At 39.5% G+C, this 16,204-nt stretch overlaps 2 protein-coding genes and 1 pseudogene across 2 annotated transcripts in view; 1 reads left to right on the top strand and 2 right to left on the bottom strand.

Annotated features, from left to right (window-relative positions):
* The window catches only part of HADHA (hydroxyacyl-CoA dehydrogenase trifunctional multienzyme complex subunit alpha), a 34,316-nt gene extending 27,642 nt beyond the window's left edge, over nucleotides 1-6,674 (bottom strand). Inside the window, exons 1-3 of the mRNA XM_054568864.1 lie at nucleotides 6,540-6,674; nucleotides 1,061-1,102; nucleotides 897-967 (exon numbers count right to left, since the gene is read on the bottom strand). Of these exons, the coding sequence (XP_054424839.1) occupies nucleotides 897-967; nucleotides 1,061-1,102; nucleotides 6,540-6,609 (183 nt within the window). The 5' untranslated portion in view covers nucleotides 6,610-6,674. The remainder of the gene's footprint in view (nucleotides 1-896; nucleotides 968-1,060; nucleotides 1,103-6,539) is intronic.
* LOC129067878 (60S ribosomal protein L19-like) lies at nucleotides 7-826 on the bottom strand (annotated as a pseudogene).
* Nucleotides 6,675-6,917: 243 nt separating the features above from the next.
* The window catches only part of HADHB (hydroxyacyl-CoA dehydrogenase trifunctional multienzyme complex subunit beta), a 31,486-nt gene continuing 22,199 nt past the window's right edge, over nucleotides 6,918-16,204 (top strand). The window contains exons 1-3 of the mRNA XM_054568873.1: nucleotides 6,918-7,023; nucleotides 13,294-13,368; nucleotides 13,478-13,522. Coding sequence (XP_054424848.1) covers nucleotides 13,302-13,368; nucleotides 13,478-13,522 — 112 coding nt within the window. The 5' untranslated portion in view covers nucleotides 6,918-7,023; nucleotides 13,294-13,301. The remainder of the gene's footprint in view (nucleotides 7,024-13,293; nucleotides 13,369-13,477; nucleotides 13,523-16,204) is intronic.

Raw genomic sequence — 16,204 nt, 5'->3', positions numbered from 1 at the left:
GGTACAGAAGGCTACTTTATTTAATGACTGACCCATGTAATTGCCAAGGCCACTATGTACACAGGTAAGAGAGGTGGAGTTTTATTTCTTTGTCTCTTCCTCCTTGGACAGAGTTTTGATGATTTCCTCCTTCTTGGCCTGAAGCCGCTCTTCACGGCGCTTGCGAGCTCCCATGGTCTTAGACCTGCAGGCCTCAGCCTGGTCAGACAGAAGCTTCTTGCGAGCCTTGTCCGCCTTCAGCTTATGGATGTGTTCCATGAGAATCCGCTTGTTTTTGAACACGCTGTCCTTCACTTTTAGGTACAGGCTGTGGTACATGTGGCGGTTAATCTTCTTAGATTCACAGTATCTCCTGAGTAGCTGGCGAAAAATTCTCATCCTCCTCATCCAGGTCACTTTCTTGGGCATTCGAGCATTGGCAGTACCCTTTCGCTTACCTATGCCCATATGCCTGCCCTTCCTGCGGGCCAAGGTGTTTTTCCAGCATCGAGCCTGGGAATAGACAGTCACAGGCTTCCAGATGATCAGCCCATCTTTGATCAGCTTCTGAATCTGCAGACGGGAGCTGGCACTGGCGATTTCATTGGTGTCACTGGGGTCCAACCAGACAGACCTTTTTGCCGCAGCGGAGGACACCGGAGGCAAGTCTCTTCTGAGGCCTAAGCCACTCTCACGGCTACTGCCGCAGCGGCGAAAGAGCAGAAGGAATTCTTACACAAGGACCTCTGCTTCAGAAAACTCTCTACCTCTCGCAACCTGTCAAACTACTTTAACTGTCAAAACTAAATTCATATATAAGATTACTGCCAACCTGGTGGATTTCCATCTTTCTAAGTGAGGACTGGATTCATGAATGTAGCTAGTGGAAATGAACTGCAGTGAGTTAAAGTAGGTACCTTTGAATTGGGTGAATTAATTCGGATAACTGCCACATCCCCTTTGACGCCATAGTTAATATGGGTTCTGGCTAAAAAGAAAAGGAAAATTTATTTGTAAACATTTTTATTACTAAATAAATCTAAAAAGCAATGTAAACGTGTTAATAAGAAATTAAACTTACTCAGCAAAGCAGAGGACCTTGTAAAGTTGCGGCAGATATAACCTGTAAGAAAAAAAAGATTTCAAAATTATTTTACGAAATAGTATTTCTGTAGTGCCTGTTATATATAACAAAGTGCAACTTATAACAACAACAACAACAAAACCAAAATTAGAACAATGTGCTCTAGGCCATATTGTGACCACGACCACATCTTTTTGTGTTTCAATTACCAGGCCAACCGATTATTTGGATACCAAATGTGGGAGGGAGAAGAGTGGCTCCTCACAGATGTCCACATCTCCAGATATGCTAGGTTGCACCACAAAGGGGAATTAAGGTTGCTAATTAGTTGACCTTAATTATAGGATGATTATCCTGGGTTATCCAATTGGGGCCGATGTAACCGCAAAGGGAGAAAGAGGCAAAGAGAAGCAGAGAGACGGCACCACAAGGACTTATATAGTCCCATATTGCTGGCTTTGAAGTTGAGCAACGCAGGCAGCCTCTAGAAAAGGCAAAAGAATAGATGTTCTCTCACAGCATCCAGAATGAATGCAGCCCTGCCGACACCTTTGATTTTAGTCTGGCGAGACTCATTTCTGACATCGGTACTTATAAGAGAATAAATTAGTACCTGTATTGTCTCAGACACCAAATTTGAGGAAATTTGTTATGGCACCGATAGGAATTGTATACACTAAGAAATAAGTTATGTACAAAGCAATCCATAACGTCAGTTCCAAATGTATTCCAAATGTATTCCAAATGTATCTCAACCATGTTCTTCGGCCACATCTTCTTGCATTTTTATGGAGAGATGGAGTTCCCAGTGTTATCAAAAGTAAAATCAAGGGGCACTAGTGACTATTATAAATAAAACAGCTCGCATCACACTTTGTTATTTTAAGCATTTCTAACAAGAAAAGTCTACGTGCGCATCACCAAGGATACTCCGACCTTGGGGATCACGAAGCCTGATTGCCCTCCTTCCTCTTTCCCAGCCATGTTACCTCGTAAGGTTTTCTAGCACAATGCTGTTGAGAGGACCTTCTGAGCAAAAACCATCACAAGAGAAGTCCCAACAGAGGGTCTTTCAATCTGGACTGTGGGTAGAGGTAAGGGACATGGGGGAGGTCTAGGGAAAAATTCCAAGTTCTTTCTGGGCACTACCCTCCCTCTGTTCTAGCATTAAAGGCTCACATTCGCTATGCTCTCATCTAAACACCTTGCTCTGGGGTGCAGCCAAGCTGTCCTGGCGGCTAGTGCAGAGGTATCATCCCTTAGTTACAACCTCCAATCTTTTCAAAAAACACCCTGCTCTTCCTTCCCTTGCCTTCCACATGTAGGGTCCACCTCAAACCACATCTATGCACCTCTTTAACTCCTTTCTCCTCCCTACACACATCTTCCAAATCTTGTCCAATAATCTTAGGAAAAAGTTTTCTCTTTCTTTGGGTCTAAAAATAAGTATAGTACTTAGTACTTGACAACTGTAATAGCAGTACACATGAAACACCTGCACCGAGGAACGTGCATAAGTTTTAAAGTAAGAGCAAATGCAGTAAAGCACCAGTACTTAAATAATGTCCAGTGGTTCCTTCATGTATCTCTTCTAGCTTTCCACAGATATTATTTAGTTTTTATTATGGGCACTAAAACTTTTTTATTTCTAATTTTCACCAAAATATGCTGCATTTGGGCTACATTAGGGGCTATATAATCTTGGAATCCACAAACAAAATTTAGGGGAGGGTGGAATGTCTGCTAATTTAGGAGTACTATTATTTTTTAAATAAAAGTTAAAATCCCTACCACTTTTCCATAAGCCTGTGACTTCCTGTCTCTCTCTGCGCCTACTCTCTCATTCTCTAAATCCCCTACCTTTATCTGGCATAGCAAACCAGAGGCTAAGACTCTGCCTTAGCATGCAACGGTAATCAAGGACAATGGACAATAAAACCAAACCATCTTGGTTATTTTACGCCATGATGGTATCCTAAATGTGATTTGAAACATCGACTCTACCAAAACTACTTTCACATGATTTAGAAACAAACTTTAGAACCACAACCAATTTCGAAGTTAGAATGGACTATATGTGATCAAGAGGCGGGGATCCTTCTGGAGTGGAGCACTATTACACAGGGCCAAACTATCCATCTGGTCTGCGATTCCCAGAGCAGTATTGAAAAGTGATTCCAGAACTATGTTGGGTTTTAGAATCAGGCGGGAGGCTCAAATATACTCACAAATTCCTGGGTGACAGACACCCTGGAATCACAAAATCAGAATTTAAGGGGACTGAGCTTTGGCACCTATATTTTTTAAAAAGGTTAACTGAAGTAGACAGCAAACATATGGGCACATGGGAACTACTGATTTGAACCCACTGATAATGGAGTGGATTAGAAGAAGACCACAAATAGTAGCCAAGGATCTTGCTGGTTTGAAAGGCAAAGCAACATTATTTAAAAAGAAAACTGTTTAGATGGCACCAGAACCACAATGATGTGATCTCTGGTTTCCTTTGCATTTCTTCTTTAAGCAATCCAAGTCAGCCTCCTCTAGTGCAAAGACAAAGGACCTGAAAGTCAAAACTCCTCCCTACACACATCTGTCAAAGTTTTCACAGTGAAGGGAGAGATCATTGTCCATAGAGTCTCAAAATAAGGCTGTATGGGAGAGGTTGGAGCCATTATACAAACATGATGGCTCAATCACAACCATCAGGTTTACCATTTACTAGCTGACTGACCACACACAACTCTTTTAGTGCATTTCAGTGTTCTTATAAAAATAGAAATAAGTTACATAGTGGTCGTAAAAGTATCTGTAAGTCACAGTGCTACACCAAAGTAAATTGAGAGAAGCCCGCTGTCTCCTCAATGCCCTGCACCTCTACTTCACTAATGATATGCTTCCCTTCTTTGCTTTTTCATCATCTGAAATCTGTATCGTCTGTATTTATCACCCTTCCTTCAGAGCTTAGTTAGAGCAGCTGTGTGACCTTTAGCCTATATATCTACTATGCCAGCAACAGAGAGAGAAACCTTTGTCCCACTTTTTAATCATTTTAAGAATGTAACTAAAGAAGACACCTACAAGATTTAAGACTATAACAGTTGAAAAAGTTAGACTGTGCTGACACAAATTTCAATTATGAAAATGTTACTGGTTGTAACAATCAACAGTTTTTCTCAACATTCAAAGAAATGGGATCAAGAATGTAATAGGATTAAGGAAGTGAGAGTTAAATTTAAATATACCGTCTTTTAAAGTACTTGCCTCTAATCCATTTCCTGTGAAAACATTTTACCACTTATATAATTAGGAATTTAGATTTAGGGTAGGAGTAGAAATTAAACAAGATACTTTGGTCAAGATAAGATTTTCATTTGACAGTCATATTCAGAATTCTAGCACTTGTACAAAAGGAATGGTTTAAAACTTACAAATTACAAATCAGTTTCAAGAGAATTTAATTATATATTGTAAATGTCATAATCTGATTAAATGTTTGGCAGTGTCTTGGCACAGACTTGCAGGGTGATGGACCCCTCTATTAGGTCTAAATGGCAATCTAGATGTGTAGTGAATTTTAAGTTCACTTCTAAACGTTTTTTCAAAATTTGTAAATTGCTATCAAAAGGTGCAATATCTATAATGAGCCATAGTGTCTTATTGGTGAAAACATAATGCGAAAATGTATGTGTGTATGTATGTGTATTAAAAATAGAAAAACTAAGCTTGTAACTTTTAATTATACATGTAAAACATAAAAATTACTTTAAAAAATTCTCAGATATATACAATCATAGTTCCTCAGGGCAGGAAGTTAATAATAGCTAACATTTACTGAGCACTTACTCCATTAAAAAACTGCTTTACATCTAGAATAACTAACCTCTTTAACGCTCACAAGGTGAGATTATTCTCCACTTCACAAATGGAAAAAAGACAAATTAATTGCCCAAGATCATCAAAACGTGAAAGACTGGGCCAGATTGAAATCCAGACTACTCTATCATGCTATTACTCCTTTCAAAGTAAATCCATTTTACAGTTGAGAATAAAATGCAGTTAGAGTAAGGTGTTTGCCCAGTCATGCAGTTAATGACTAGAAATCACAAGACCCGATTATCAACTCAGCTGCTAATCCATAAGAAGTACCTTAAAACCAATGTACGTGCAAATTCAAAAATATACATTTGGTTTTTCTAAAGCGTTAAATAATAAACATGGAAAACAGGAAACAAAACTGGATGGTAACAAGACCAAATGCTAACAGTAACTATGTGAAGAGTAAGAGAATGGGTCTCTTTTTTCTTAATCTCTTTTACCAATTTTTACATTTCAGTTTTATTGTATTATGATTGGCGCGCAAACACACACACACACACACACACACACACACACACACGACTGTCCTGTGCAGACTAAAAATACAGTGGTTGAAATAAGAAAACAAAAAAGGATTCAATCATTTAAAATGAAGCTCTTAAAAGTAAAAGGAGACTCCAGCCAGTCACCTGTCTAAAATCAGTATGCTACTCCTGTGGTTTGGTAGAGGGATGGAAATCACAATAAGAAATGTGAGTTACAATCATTCATTACATTTCTAATGAAGTAATCGGTATTAAGAACAATATATGATTTAAAAAGTCACACTTCACCTTACATATTTGAGATGAGAGGAAAATGCTTGAATTTCCATAATCACCCACTTTCGCGCTTTCCCCACCAGGTTGAAGAAAGATGGTATAGCTAATGCAAGATAACCGGTTATCACCAGAAACAAGAATAGAAAGCGTACTTAAAATTATCTAACATTTTATTTCATTAGATACACGTGTTTGCATGTTTTAAAAAATGTTCCCTCTAGCAAGTTGCAGAATCTTCCCTTGAAATTCAACAGATTGGGATTATTGGAACTGCACACTTCAGCTCCCTATTAAAATACGGTAGAAAACGGTTTTGAGGGAAAGGAGCTGGCAGTGGCCGTCATTTGCAAGGCTGGTTAATTCCATCCAAGAAGTTTTTAAGATAGCTCTTGTTACAGGCAAGCTGCCGTGGAGGCATAAAGAGTGACGGACTGGAGTGTCCCAGTCCTGGAACTCCCGATCTAGTAGGGACAGGTTTAAGGCCATCATTAAAGAACATCAGGGGAGCGTGAGCCCAAAAGTGCCAGAGGGAGACCTGCAGAAAGTGCCTGACCGGTGTGGACAGGACTCAGAAACGTTAGGGGTTACGAAGCCTTAAATCAATGTAGGACTCGGGAGTCCTGAGAAAGGAAGTGACAGACATTTTCCAAGGACACAAGAGATCAGGTCGCCGGGCAGCATCTCCACCGCCCACCCCCCCCCCCCCACCCCATTCTGGGCTGGGGCCCCAGGCGGGGACAGGGAGGCTGCAGCGAGTGGGAAACAGGGGATCGAGGCCGCCCACTCTCCCCAGGCTTTTTGTCCGGGGCTCCCTGACACCCTCAGCCAGGCCTCACCTGGGCTACGGAGCGTCCTGGAGGCATTCGTGAAGCGTCTGAGGCTGCCAATTGCCCGAGAGGCCACCATCTTGAGCAGGAGAGGACGAAAGTGGGATAAGGTTCAAGTGCTAGGGGCCGGGCAGAAGACTTTTCTTTCCGGAGCCTGGCCCCGAGAAGGCGTCCGACGCATTGCCTGACTAAAACTCCAACGTTAAGTTGCCACCGGCCCCTTAAACATACTCTTCGATTCCGGCTTACTGAGCGTAAAGGACTCTTTCTCTGCTAGAAGGGAGGAGGCCGATCGAGAAGGCGGCACAGTGCTGAGTTTTTCAGTCAGGCGGCCGAGGAGTAGCCGAAAGGCCCGCGAAGCCCGCGGAACCCGCCCGCGGGCGTGAGGGGTCCTTTCCAGGCGGGACCCGCCTCCTGGTCCTTTCGCATTCTGTCACTTGGGCCCGAACCTTGCCAGCTTTGGCGGCTTGAGCGGACGCGAACGCGAACGCAGGTGAGACGAAGGGCGCGCTTGGCTTTCCGCCTGGCCTTTCCCCCTTAACAAGATCCCACCAAGTTCTTTCCCACCTGCCGCTCCATTGCCTGCGGCTGCCTCCCCTGCCAGGGGGAGTGGAGTTCCAGCCAGCGGAAGGAGATTCCTCAACCGACATCTCCTGGACCAAAGCAGTTGGTGCAGTTAACTTGGCCTGGGGTTCTGTCTGTAGCTCCCAACAGCGGTGTCACCTATGTTTTAATTTTTCACCGCATGTGAACGAACTCCTTGTTGTGTGGATGTCGGCTTAAAACGCTGAGCTACGTGGCAGTGTTTGTTGTTTCACCTACTTTGCTTGTAGTGGCTGTAGAGACTCAGGCCCGCGGGTTGACCCCGATTTCTGCCACCAAGGGTGGGACTCGGTCCTTTGACCTTTCGGGACTCGATTGTGGAAGGAGACGTTCCTCCTTCCAGTTCGGAGGAATATATCTAGTGCTTCAGAGGATTTTCTAACCCAGAAGGGACCTGGCCACTTATTTTTCTGGTCATTCATTCCTTTCACTTTATTGGCGAGGAAACCCAAGCCCCTGAATCACAGTGAGTGATTTTACCCCGGGCCGCAGGTGGTAGAAACAGGACTAGAGCCTTTGTCCCTAACGTCTCGTCTAGAGCTCAGCATTGCATAATAGTTATTTTTGTGCTGGAAAGGTGGGTTTGAGTCCTCAAATTAGCTGATTAATTCGCAAAGCCAAGTAACGTTGAGGGCCCCTGGACACTTTCACGCCATCTCACTTAATCCTCATAATCCCAAAATTCCTGTTATATGGATTTTCTAGGTGAAGTTTGGGAGGCTCAGAGAGTTCACGTAAATTTTCTGGTAGGTGGCAGAGCCAGGATTCAGACATAACTCTGAGTTTCACTGCTCACCACGTTGAAAGTTCCACAAGAGAGGAAGCAAGAAGGGGCAGGGGGAATCTGCAGGGAAGTTGGGACTGAAATGAGTGTTGAAAGAGAGGTTTCTGTTTAAAACTCAGGTCAAATAGCGAACCCTCCATCACTCTGAGCACTTTAAGCAGAACCTGGGTAACCGGTGATTATTTACTCTTTCAGAAAGGATTCTTGCTGACCTCCAAAGGCCCCCTAACTTACAAGATTTTTGTAGCACTTAGACCAGGCGTGGCAAACTTGTTCTGTAAAGGGCCACACAGTGAATAGTTCGGGCTTTGCAAACCCACATTGATCTCTTGTCATATATATATATATATTTTGTTTTGCAACTCTTTAAGAATGTAACAACTATTATTGGCTAGAGGCCCATGTGTTGTAGTTTGGCTCTGGAGGTTTTTGTTCCCTGTATTCTCAATAAGTAGTGAACTGCCTTAAGGTAGTTAGGCTTCTCACTATGGTTTACACAGAAGGAAACTAAATACACCACCCACTAATATTAATAGCAAACACATGTATGCCCCTTATTATGTACCAGGTATTCTAAATGTTTTATATATATTAATTTAGTAATTCCTCACAACAACCCTGTGAGGTAAGTACTGGAGCTATCTACATCTTACAGATACATTTTATAGAAGAATCATCTTAATTCTAAAACAGAAAGGTTAAGGAATTTGATTAAGGCCACACAGCTAAGGTGGAGCAAGGATTTGGATTTAGACAGTCTAGCTTTAGAGTCTGTGCTCTTAAGCATTAATTACATTGTGTCTCATGAAGAACTCAGGAGCTGTTGGAGGCCATTCAGCCCGTTTTCATTACTTGGGTAACCCCTTCTTTCTTTCCCTTGCACCCAGGTTCCTGCAACTTCATTCACCTTTCCTTAGTTCCACGTTCAGTAGAACCTTGTACCACAGTTTCCATGCTCCCCAAATCCTTGGGTCAAAATGTCTATTTCCTAAAGCTTAGAGCAAATGACAATAAGAGTCAACCCTCTCATAGGGTAGTTAGCTTATTCCCTTTTTCTTCTGAAATCTTTCCTAATTTTTTTTTTAATTATGGATGGAATGTATAATCCGTGTAACTTTTTTTTTCAGAAACTATGGAAAAGTCTAAAGAAAAATACACCTATAATTCCACCACTCAGATGACAATTATTAACATTTTGATATTTATTTTTTGAACATTTTAAAATACAGATTTTAAACCTGGCATATTGTACGTAAAAATTTAAAATGCTCATTATAAAAATTTGGAAGAAAGAAAAATATAAAATAAAAGCTCCTCTTTATCTGTTCCATTTATAGGCTCTTAGCTTCACGGACTTTCTTTTCTCTTTATGTCATATGGAGCTTACTATACATACTATTTTGCAGCTTGTTTTTTCACTTGATATATATAGTGGATATGTTTCCATGTCAGTATATACATGTATATCATTATGTTTCATTTTCCTTTCAAATGGCTTCACAGTATTTCATCCTGGTATGTTTATACTATAATTTTTTAAATTTTATTTTTCAGTTACAATTTACATTCAATATTGTTTTGTATTAGTTTCAGTGTACTAAAGTTTATTTAACCATTTTCTACTGATGTGCATTTAGATTAGTTCCACTTTTCCACAAATGTAAACAATGCTACAATGAACATATCAAGTATTTCCATAGGCTAGAGGTCCATGTATGCTACACATATATCTTGAATATGTCTACAGGTTAAAGACCAATAAGAGGAATTATGGGGCTTAGAAAGTCACAGTTCAGATTTCGAAAGATAACTAAAAGTTGCCTCCCAAGAAAGTGTTAGCAGTTTATTCTATCAATTGTATGTGGAAGTGCTTAAATAGATCCATTCTTACTAGAATTGTATATTAACCATATTTTAAATTTTGCCACTCTGATAAGCCCCAAAAAACCCTTGTTTTAATTATTTTTTAAAAATTATTGAGGTTAAATATTTAAAATTTTGTTTATTTGACATTTGTATTTCTTCTCTGAGTTACTCATTTTCCCTTTTGATCATGTATCATGAAGGAGCTTTTCACATGCAAATGAGAGCAAATTCTACTCAAACTGGCCCAGTAAAAGGAATTTATTGGTAAAATGGGAAGATGGGTTTAGGACATGATTCAATCAGGCCTGTAGTTTCTTTTTCTGAAATTCTTGGCTCTGTCCTCTTTGGGAATCAGCTCTAACTTAGGATAGCTTTTTTTCCCCATGTTTGCTAATTGCTGTAGCCAGAAGCCTCAAAAGAAAAATTTGTGTTTCAGAATTCCAGGCAGAGGACTTCGATGTCAGACCGACTGTTGCATATCAATACCAATATTAAGGCAATACATGCAGGGTTGTTTTAGACCCTGATCATCTGAACCAATGATCTTGGCAAAGAGAATGAAATTATTCTGATTGTGAAGAACACAGATTCCATTATAGAGTTTCTTTTTTTCCTATAATTTGTAGAAGTTCTTTATGGAATGTGGGTATTGATCCTTTGTGTGTTTTACATGTGACAAATATTTTCTCTGAATCTGTTTTCTCCTGTTAACTTACAGTATCTTTCGCTGTGTAGATATTGTAAATGTGTATTTTATCAGATCCCTTAGTAATTCTTTTCCATGATGGCCTATATCTTCTTTGAGTACTTTTATAGTTTAAGATAGATAGATAGATAGATATTTAGATTAATTCTTCTGGAATTTATTTGTACTTATGAGTTATGGACGTAAATTTTTTTCCAAATGGTTAGTCATTTCCACAACACATTTATTGAATAATTCTTCTTTCTCTCACTTATTTGAAATGTTTTCCTTATATACTAAATCCTCATATAGATGAATATGCTTCTAAACTTGCAACATTCCTGTTCTGTGGAGCAGTTTCATTTATTCCTGTGCCAGAATTGCACTGCTGAATTACTGGTATTTTATAGAAAGTTTTGATATCTATTAGAGCAAAGTCCCCTCTTTTCTTTATCAACAATTTCTTAACTGTTTTCATGAATTTTAGTTCATGATGAACTTAAGGAAATTTTTATACCAGGCTTATGTGGCATCATATGTAGCTTCTGGAAACAGTGGCGCCCATCTCATGGGTCCATTTGTGTCTTCTGGCCAGAGTCCCTTGAATTTCTCTAGGCTGGTGATCTTAGAGCTTGGATTACTTCATCTCTTTCCAATCCACATGTTTGGATAAATGTGTTTCTTTTTCTTTTTCAAAGCCATTGGGCATTCTCTTTTTAGTCTATAGAGACCTAAGAGAAGTTAAACAAGGCTTTTATATTATTTGTTGTATTTGTGTACAGATTACCCCAAAATGTAGCAGCTTAAAAACAATGAAAATTTGTTATCATACAGTTTCTGGGGGCTATTTAACTGCATTGATCTTTTTTTGTAATTAAAAAAAAATTTTTTTTGAATCCTCAACCGAGGATATATTTAGTGATTTTAGAGAGAGAGGAAAAGAGAGAGAGAGAGGGAAACATTGTTAGGTTGCCTCCCATATATGCCCTTGCCTGGGATCAAACCCACAACCTTTTTGTGTATAGGGTGACGCTCCAACCAGCTAAGCCATCTGTCCGGGCGTGTTAGTCTAACTTAGAGTTTTCATGAGGTTGTCGTGAGCATGTTGGCCAGGGCTGCCGTCCCCTGAAAGCTTGCCTGTGCTAGAGGGTCTACTTCCAAGCTCACTCACGTGGCTGCTGGCAGAAGGCAGCAGTTCCTTACCATGTGAGCTGCATCACAGGGCTGACTCAGGAGGAGCCCTGCCAGCTATCTTCTCCCGGAGCGAGTGCTCTAAAAGAGAGGCCACGACCGAAGCTGCAGTATTTCTTATAGCCTAATCTCAGAAGTAGCGTGCCGTTCTTTCTCACACACTCTTTCCCTTACACTGACCAACTGGTACAATGTGGGAGGTGATTATACAAGGGTGTGAGTTCTAAAAAGTGGAGGTTATTTTATTGGGGGGTATCTTAGAGGTGGGCTCCCACAACCTTCATAGGCAAATCTTGCCAATTTATTCTTACCTTTTTTTTTTTTTAAGGTTAAAACATATTTCAAAACTGAGAAATGTACGATGACAAGTCTTCCTTAAACCTGGTCCCCTAGTTACTCAGTTTCCTTCCTTGCAGCCTTCCATTATTTTAATGTCTTATTTCTACTTTCAGAGATGTTTTATACAGAAATATATATATCATTTTTCCTCTTTTTAACATGAATGATAGCGGCTGTACACACTATTTTGCACCTTGCTTTTTTACTTAATACAGGTTAAAAATGATCACCATATTGGTATGTAACTATTTGCTTTTACTTCTGTATATTTCATTGGGTGATTGAAGCATGGTTTACTTAATTCCCTACTCTGTTATTACAAACAGTGATGACATAGGTAATGTCACATGCATGTAAAAAACACCCCTGAAGTAAATTTGTAGAAGTGGAATTGCAGGATCCAAAAGTTAGGTGCAATTGTAATTTTGAAAGTTAATATCCAAATTGCTCTCCATAGAGTTTGCACCAAAATACACAGTATGGGCAAATACTTGCTTGTGTATACTCTTAGTACATGGTGTATATCAAACATTTGAGTCTTTGTTTGGCAATATTTGTCAAATATTGTCTCTGTGGTTTTATCGTGCAGTGAGATTGGACATCTCTTCAGGTATCTAATCCATTTGTATTTTAATTTTTGTGAATAGTCTGTTCATATCCTTTGCCCATTTTTTTTTTCTTACTGATTGTAGGAACTCATTTTAGGAATTTAGGGAAGTGGTTAATATATTTTAAATATTTTCAATATATAAGGTTTTAACATTTTTATTATTTTGAGACAATATCAAGCTTATAAAGTAGCAAGTGCAGTACATGGACTTTTTTCTTATAGCAGCTGAGAGAAAGTAGCTGACATTATACTGCAGTATCCTTGAATACTTCAGCATGTATTCTCTTGAAATACTTATCGCAAGGCATTCTGTATAATCACAATACAAAGTTAAAAATAAGGAAATTAACATTGGTAGCTTCTGCTTCTTACTACTGTGGATCTTTGTGTAAGCTGCCGACCCGTGTATGCCTCAATTTTCTCATCTCTTAACAGAGGGGTAATAAACATGCCTACTTCACAGGTCACTGTTAGGATTAGATGAGTTAATGCTTAGAATGATAATATGCATGCTATAAAAGCTGTATCAATGTAGTTATAATAACATTAGAGGAAGGGTAGTTGGTAATAGATTAAATTTTACAGTATTTTATAGTAGTCATGGATGAGGTTATCAAAGATCATAAACTACAATATAAGCCACAAATTACTCAAATAACCCAGGATATGTTTTCGTCCTTTTCAGATTTCATAATGACTTCCATCTTGACTTACACTTTTAAAAACCTTCCCAGTACATCACAATGGGCCTTCAGATTTTGTAAGTTGAGTTTGTTCTTTCTTTTTTAACATTAGATTTGAATTTATAAGCATCTTACACAGACATTAAATTGTAATGCTTTTCATAAACACTTTATTTTGTCTTCCAGCTATAAGACCTCTGAGTTGTTCCTCCCAGCTATGGGCTGCCCCAGGTACAGTAATTTGTAACATAAACATTTCTGATTGATTTTTATCTAATTTTTTAATGTATTGATTTGAGAGAGAGAGAGAGAAACATTGATTTGTTGTTTATTTATGCATTCATTGGTTGATTCTTGTATGTGCCCCGACTAGGGGACAAAATGGCAACTTTGGCCTATAGAGATGATACTCTTAAACAACTGAGCCACCCCGCCAGGGTCCAAAACATTTCTGATATGAATATTAGATTCTAGATTCTAGATTCTAGATTTGTGAATTCTGAATAAAAACCAGAACTAATTTACCAGATTTCCCCCTTTTATGAGCAACATGAATGTCTCTATTGCCTTTAAGTTAAAATAATGTAAGGTCAATCAATAATGATATCCCATGGTGTAGAGTTGGTCTCAAGGAAGTTGACCAGAGGCTGCGTTCTGGGATTTGGAGCCTGATTGGAGTTATGGAGGTTCCATGGACATTGCTGGTCAGTTTATTCAGCCACCGGCTGTTAGTACTGGAGATGATTAGCTAACACTCCTGAATCTGTTGTAGTCAAAAGTTAACATTTTATTTTTTTATTGTTGTTCAGGTGCAGTTGTCTCCATCTTCCCCCTGCCTCCCACCCTTGAACCTACCTCCTTTGGCTTTCTCCATGGGTTCCTTGACAACCCTTCCTCTATTTTCCCTCATCGTCCCTCTCCCCCATCTCCTCTGGTTACTGTCAGTTTGTTCTTTATTTCAGTATCTCTGGTTATATTTTGTTTGCTTGTTTGTTTTGTTGATTAGGTTCCACATATAGGTGAGATCATATGCTATTTGTCTTTCACCACCTGGCTTATTTTACTTAACCATAATGCTCTCCAGTTCCATCCATGCTGTCGCGAAGGGTAGTAGCTCTTTCTTTCTTTCTGCTACATAGTATTCCATAGTGTAAATGTACCATAGTTTTCTGATCCACTCATTTATTGATGGGCACTTAGGTTGCTTCCAGTGCTTGGCTATTGTAAATTGTGCTGCTGTGAACATTGGGGTACACTACACAGGTTCTTTTGAATTGGTGTTTCAGTGTCCTAGGGTATAATCCAAGCAGTGGAATCACTGTATCAAAAGGCAGTTCCATTTTTAGTTTTCTGAGGAAATTCCATGCTGTTTTCCACAGTGGCTGCACCAGTCTCCATTCCCACCAACAGTGCACTAGGGTTCCCTTTTCTCCACAGCCTCATCAGCACTTGTTGTTTGTTGATTTGTAAATGATGGCCTTTTTGACCTGTGTTAAGTGGTATCTCATTGTGGTTATAATTTGTATCTCTGTGATGACTAGTGATGCTGAGCAACCTTTCATATGTTTCTGGGCCCCGTGTATGTCCTCCTTGGAGAGGTGTCCAGGTCTTTTGCCCGTTCTTCCATTGGATTGTTTGTCTTCCTGGAATGGAGTTGTGTGAGCTCTCCTTATATTTTGGAGCTCTAACCCTTGTCAGAGGTATCATTTGCAAATATATTTTCCCATATGGTTGTTTCCCTATTCATTTTACTGGTGTTTTCTTTAACCGTGCAGGTTTTTATTTTGAAGAGATCCATCAAAAGTTAACATTTTAAATTTGCAGTTAGTGACAGGCTTCTCTGTTAATGACTATCTTTTTGTCCCATATACAAGAGGACCCCTTCTGGAAGTAGGGACAACTGGAAAACTAGGTAATACAAGAAGGTGGTTTGGTCAATGTGAAGTGAAAAAGTAAGGAAATTTGCTGATTTTTCATGGCCATTTAGACCTTTGGTAAACCCAGTGAATTAGACATCTTCACTGTTGAAAACATATTTTGCAGAACTGCTGTAGGCATGTATCTTCAGTGGCCAATGCTAAAAACACCCTAACAAATTCATACCGTATTCTCCTCACCAGGTCCTTTATCAGCCTATTACTTCTGACTTTGGTTTTATTGTGGGTGATAACTTAACAGAAAAAGCACCTTACCAGGATTCAGAAGACCTCTGCTCTGTTTCAGTTCTACCTTTCTGGGCTGTGTGGCCTTGAACTGGTCACTTTACTTCCTGTGTTTTAGTTTCTTTTCTTAAAAAACAACAATTCTAGTTTTGTTAACCTTGACTGAGGCTCATTATTTATTTTTAAGTTGGTCACTGTTTGTTCAAAATATGAACAAAACAATCTAAATGGAATAGAACTAATGTTTCATTTCATTTGAATCCAGTTACCAAAGTCCATTCTCAGCTTTCGGACAAACTGGTACACTGAAGTCATTTGTAATCCACAGTTTTGGGCCAAGAAAAGCCCTCGTTCTTCCTCATGGCCTCCTTTCAGCTTCAACTAAGTGGTATTTCTCTCTATGCTTCTTTGCTTAGATTCCTAAGAGAAAGAGTGATAAGCACAGCTTATCACTTAGAGGTAGATGACATGGGTTACTGGTTGACTGCTCTGTAGATTGACTTTACATGGTCCATTACCCATCCTGAATCTAATCAACTTTGGCTGTAGGCTTAAAGATACGGTGTATGTGGCTGCTTCTGGCAGAGACTGTAGCAGGACAGCCCTTTACCAGGGGCTGTGGATGAGCAGGCACTTCAGAATATGTCTCTACTTTTTTTCTGTATTCAAAACTGCAAATATTTCATGGCTCTCCCATCTACATCTCACTTTTCTTCAGAGCTTTAGTTTTGCATCTCTAGCTACCTGTCAA

The sequence above is a fragment of the Pteronotus mesoamericanus genome, unplaced genomic scaffold (assembly GCF_021234165.1).
Source record: "Pteronotus mesoamericanus isolate MK-2021 breed Mesoamerican mustached bat unplaced genomic scaffold, CSHL_Meso_final contig_101, whole genome shotgun sequence".
Taxonomy (NCBI): domain Eukaryota; kingdom Metazoa; phylum Chordata; class Mammalia; order Chiroptera; family Mormoopidae; genus Pteronotus; species Pteronotus mesoamericanus.
Note: the sequence above shows the minus strand (reverse complement) of the source record. Positions and strands in the feature narration are given on the sequence as shown.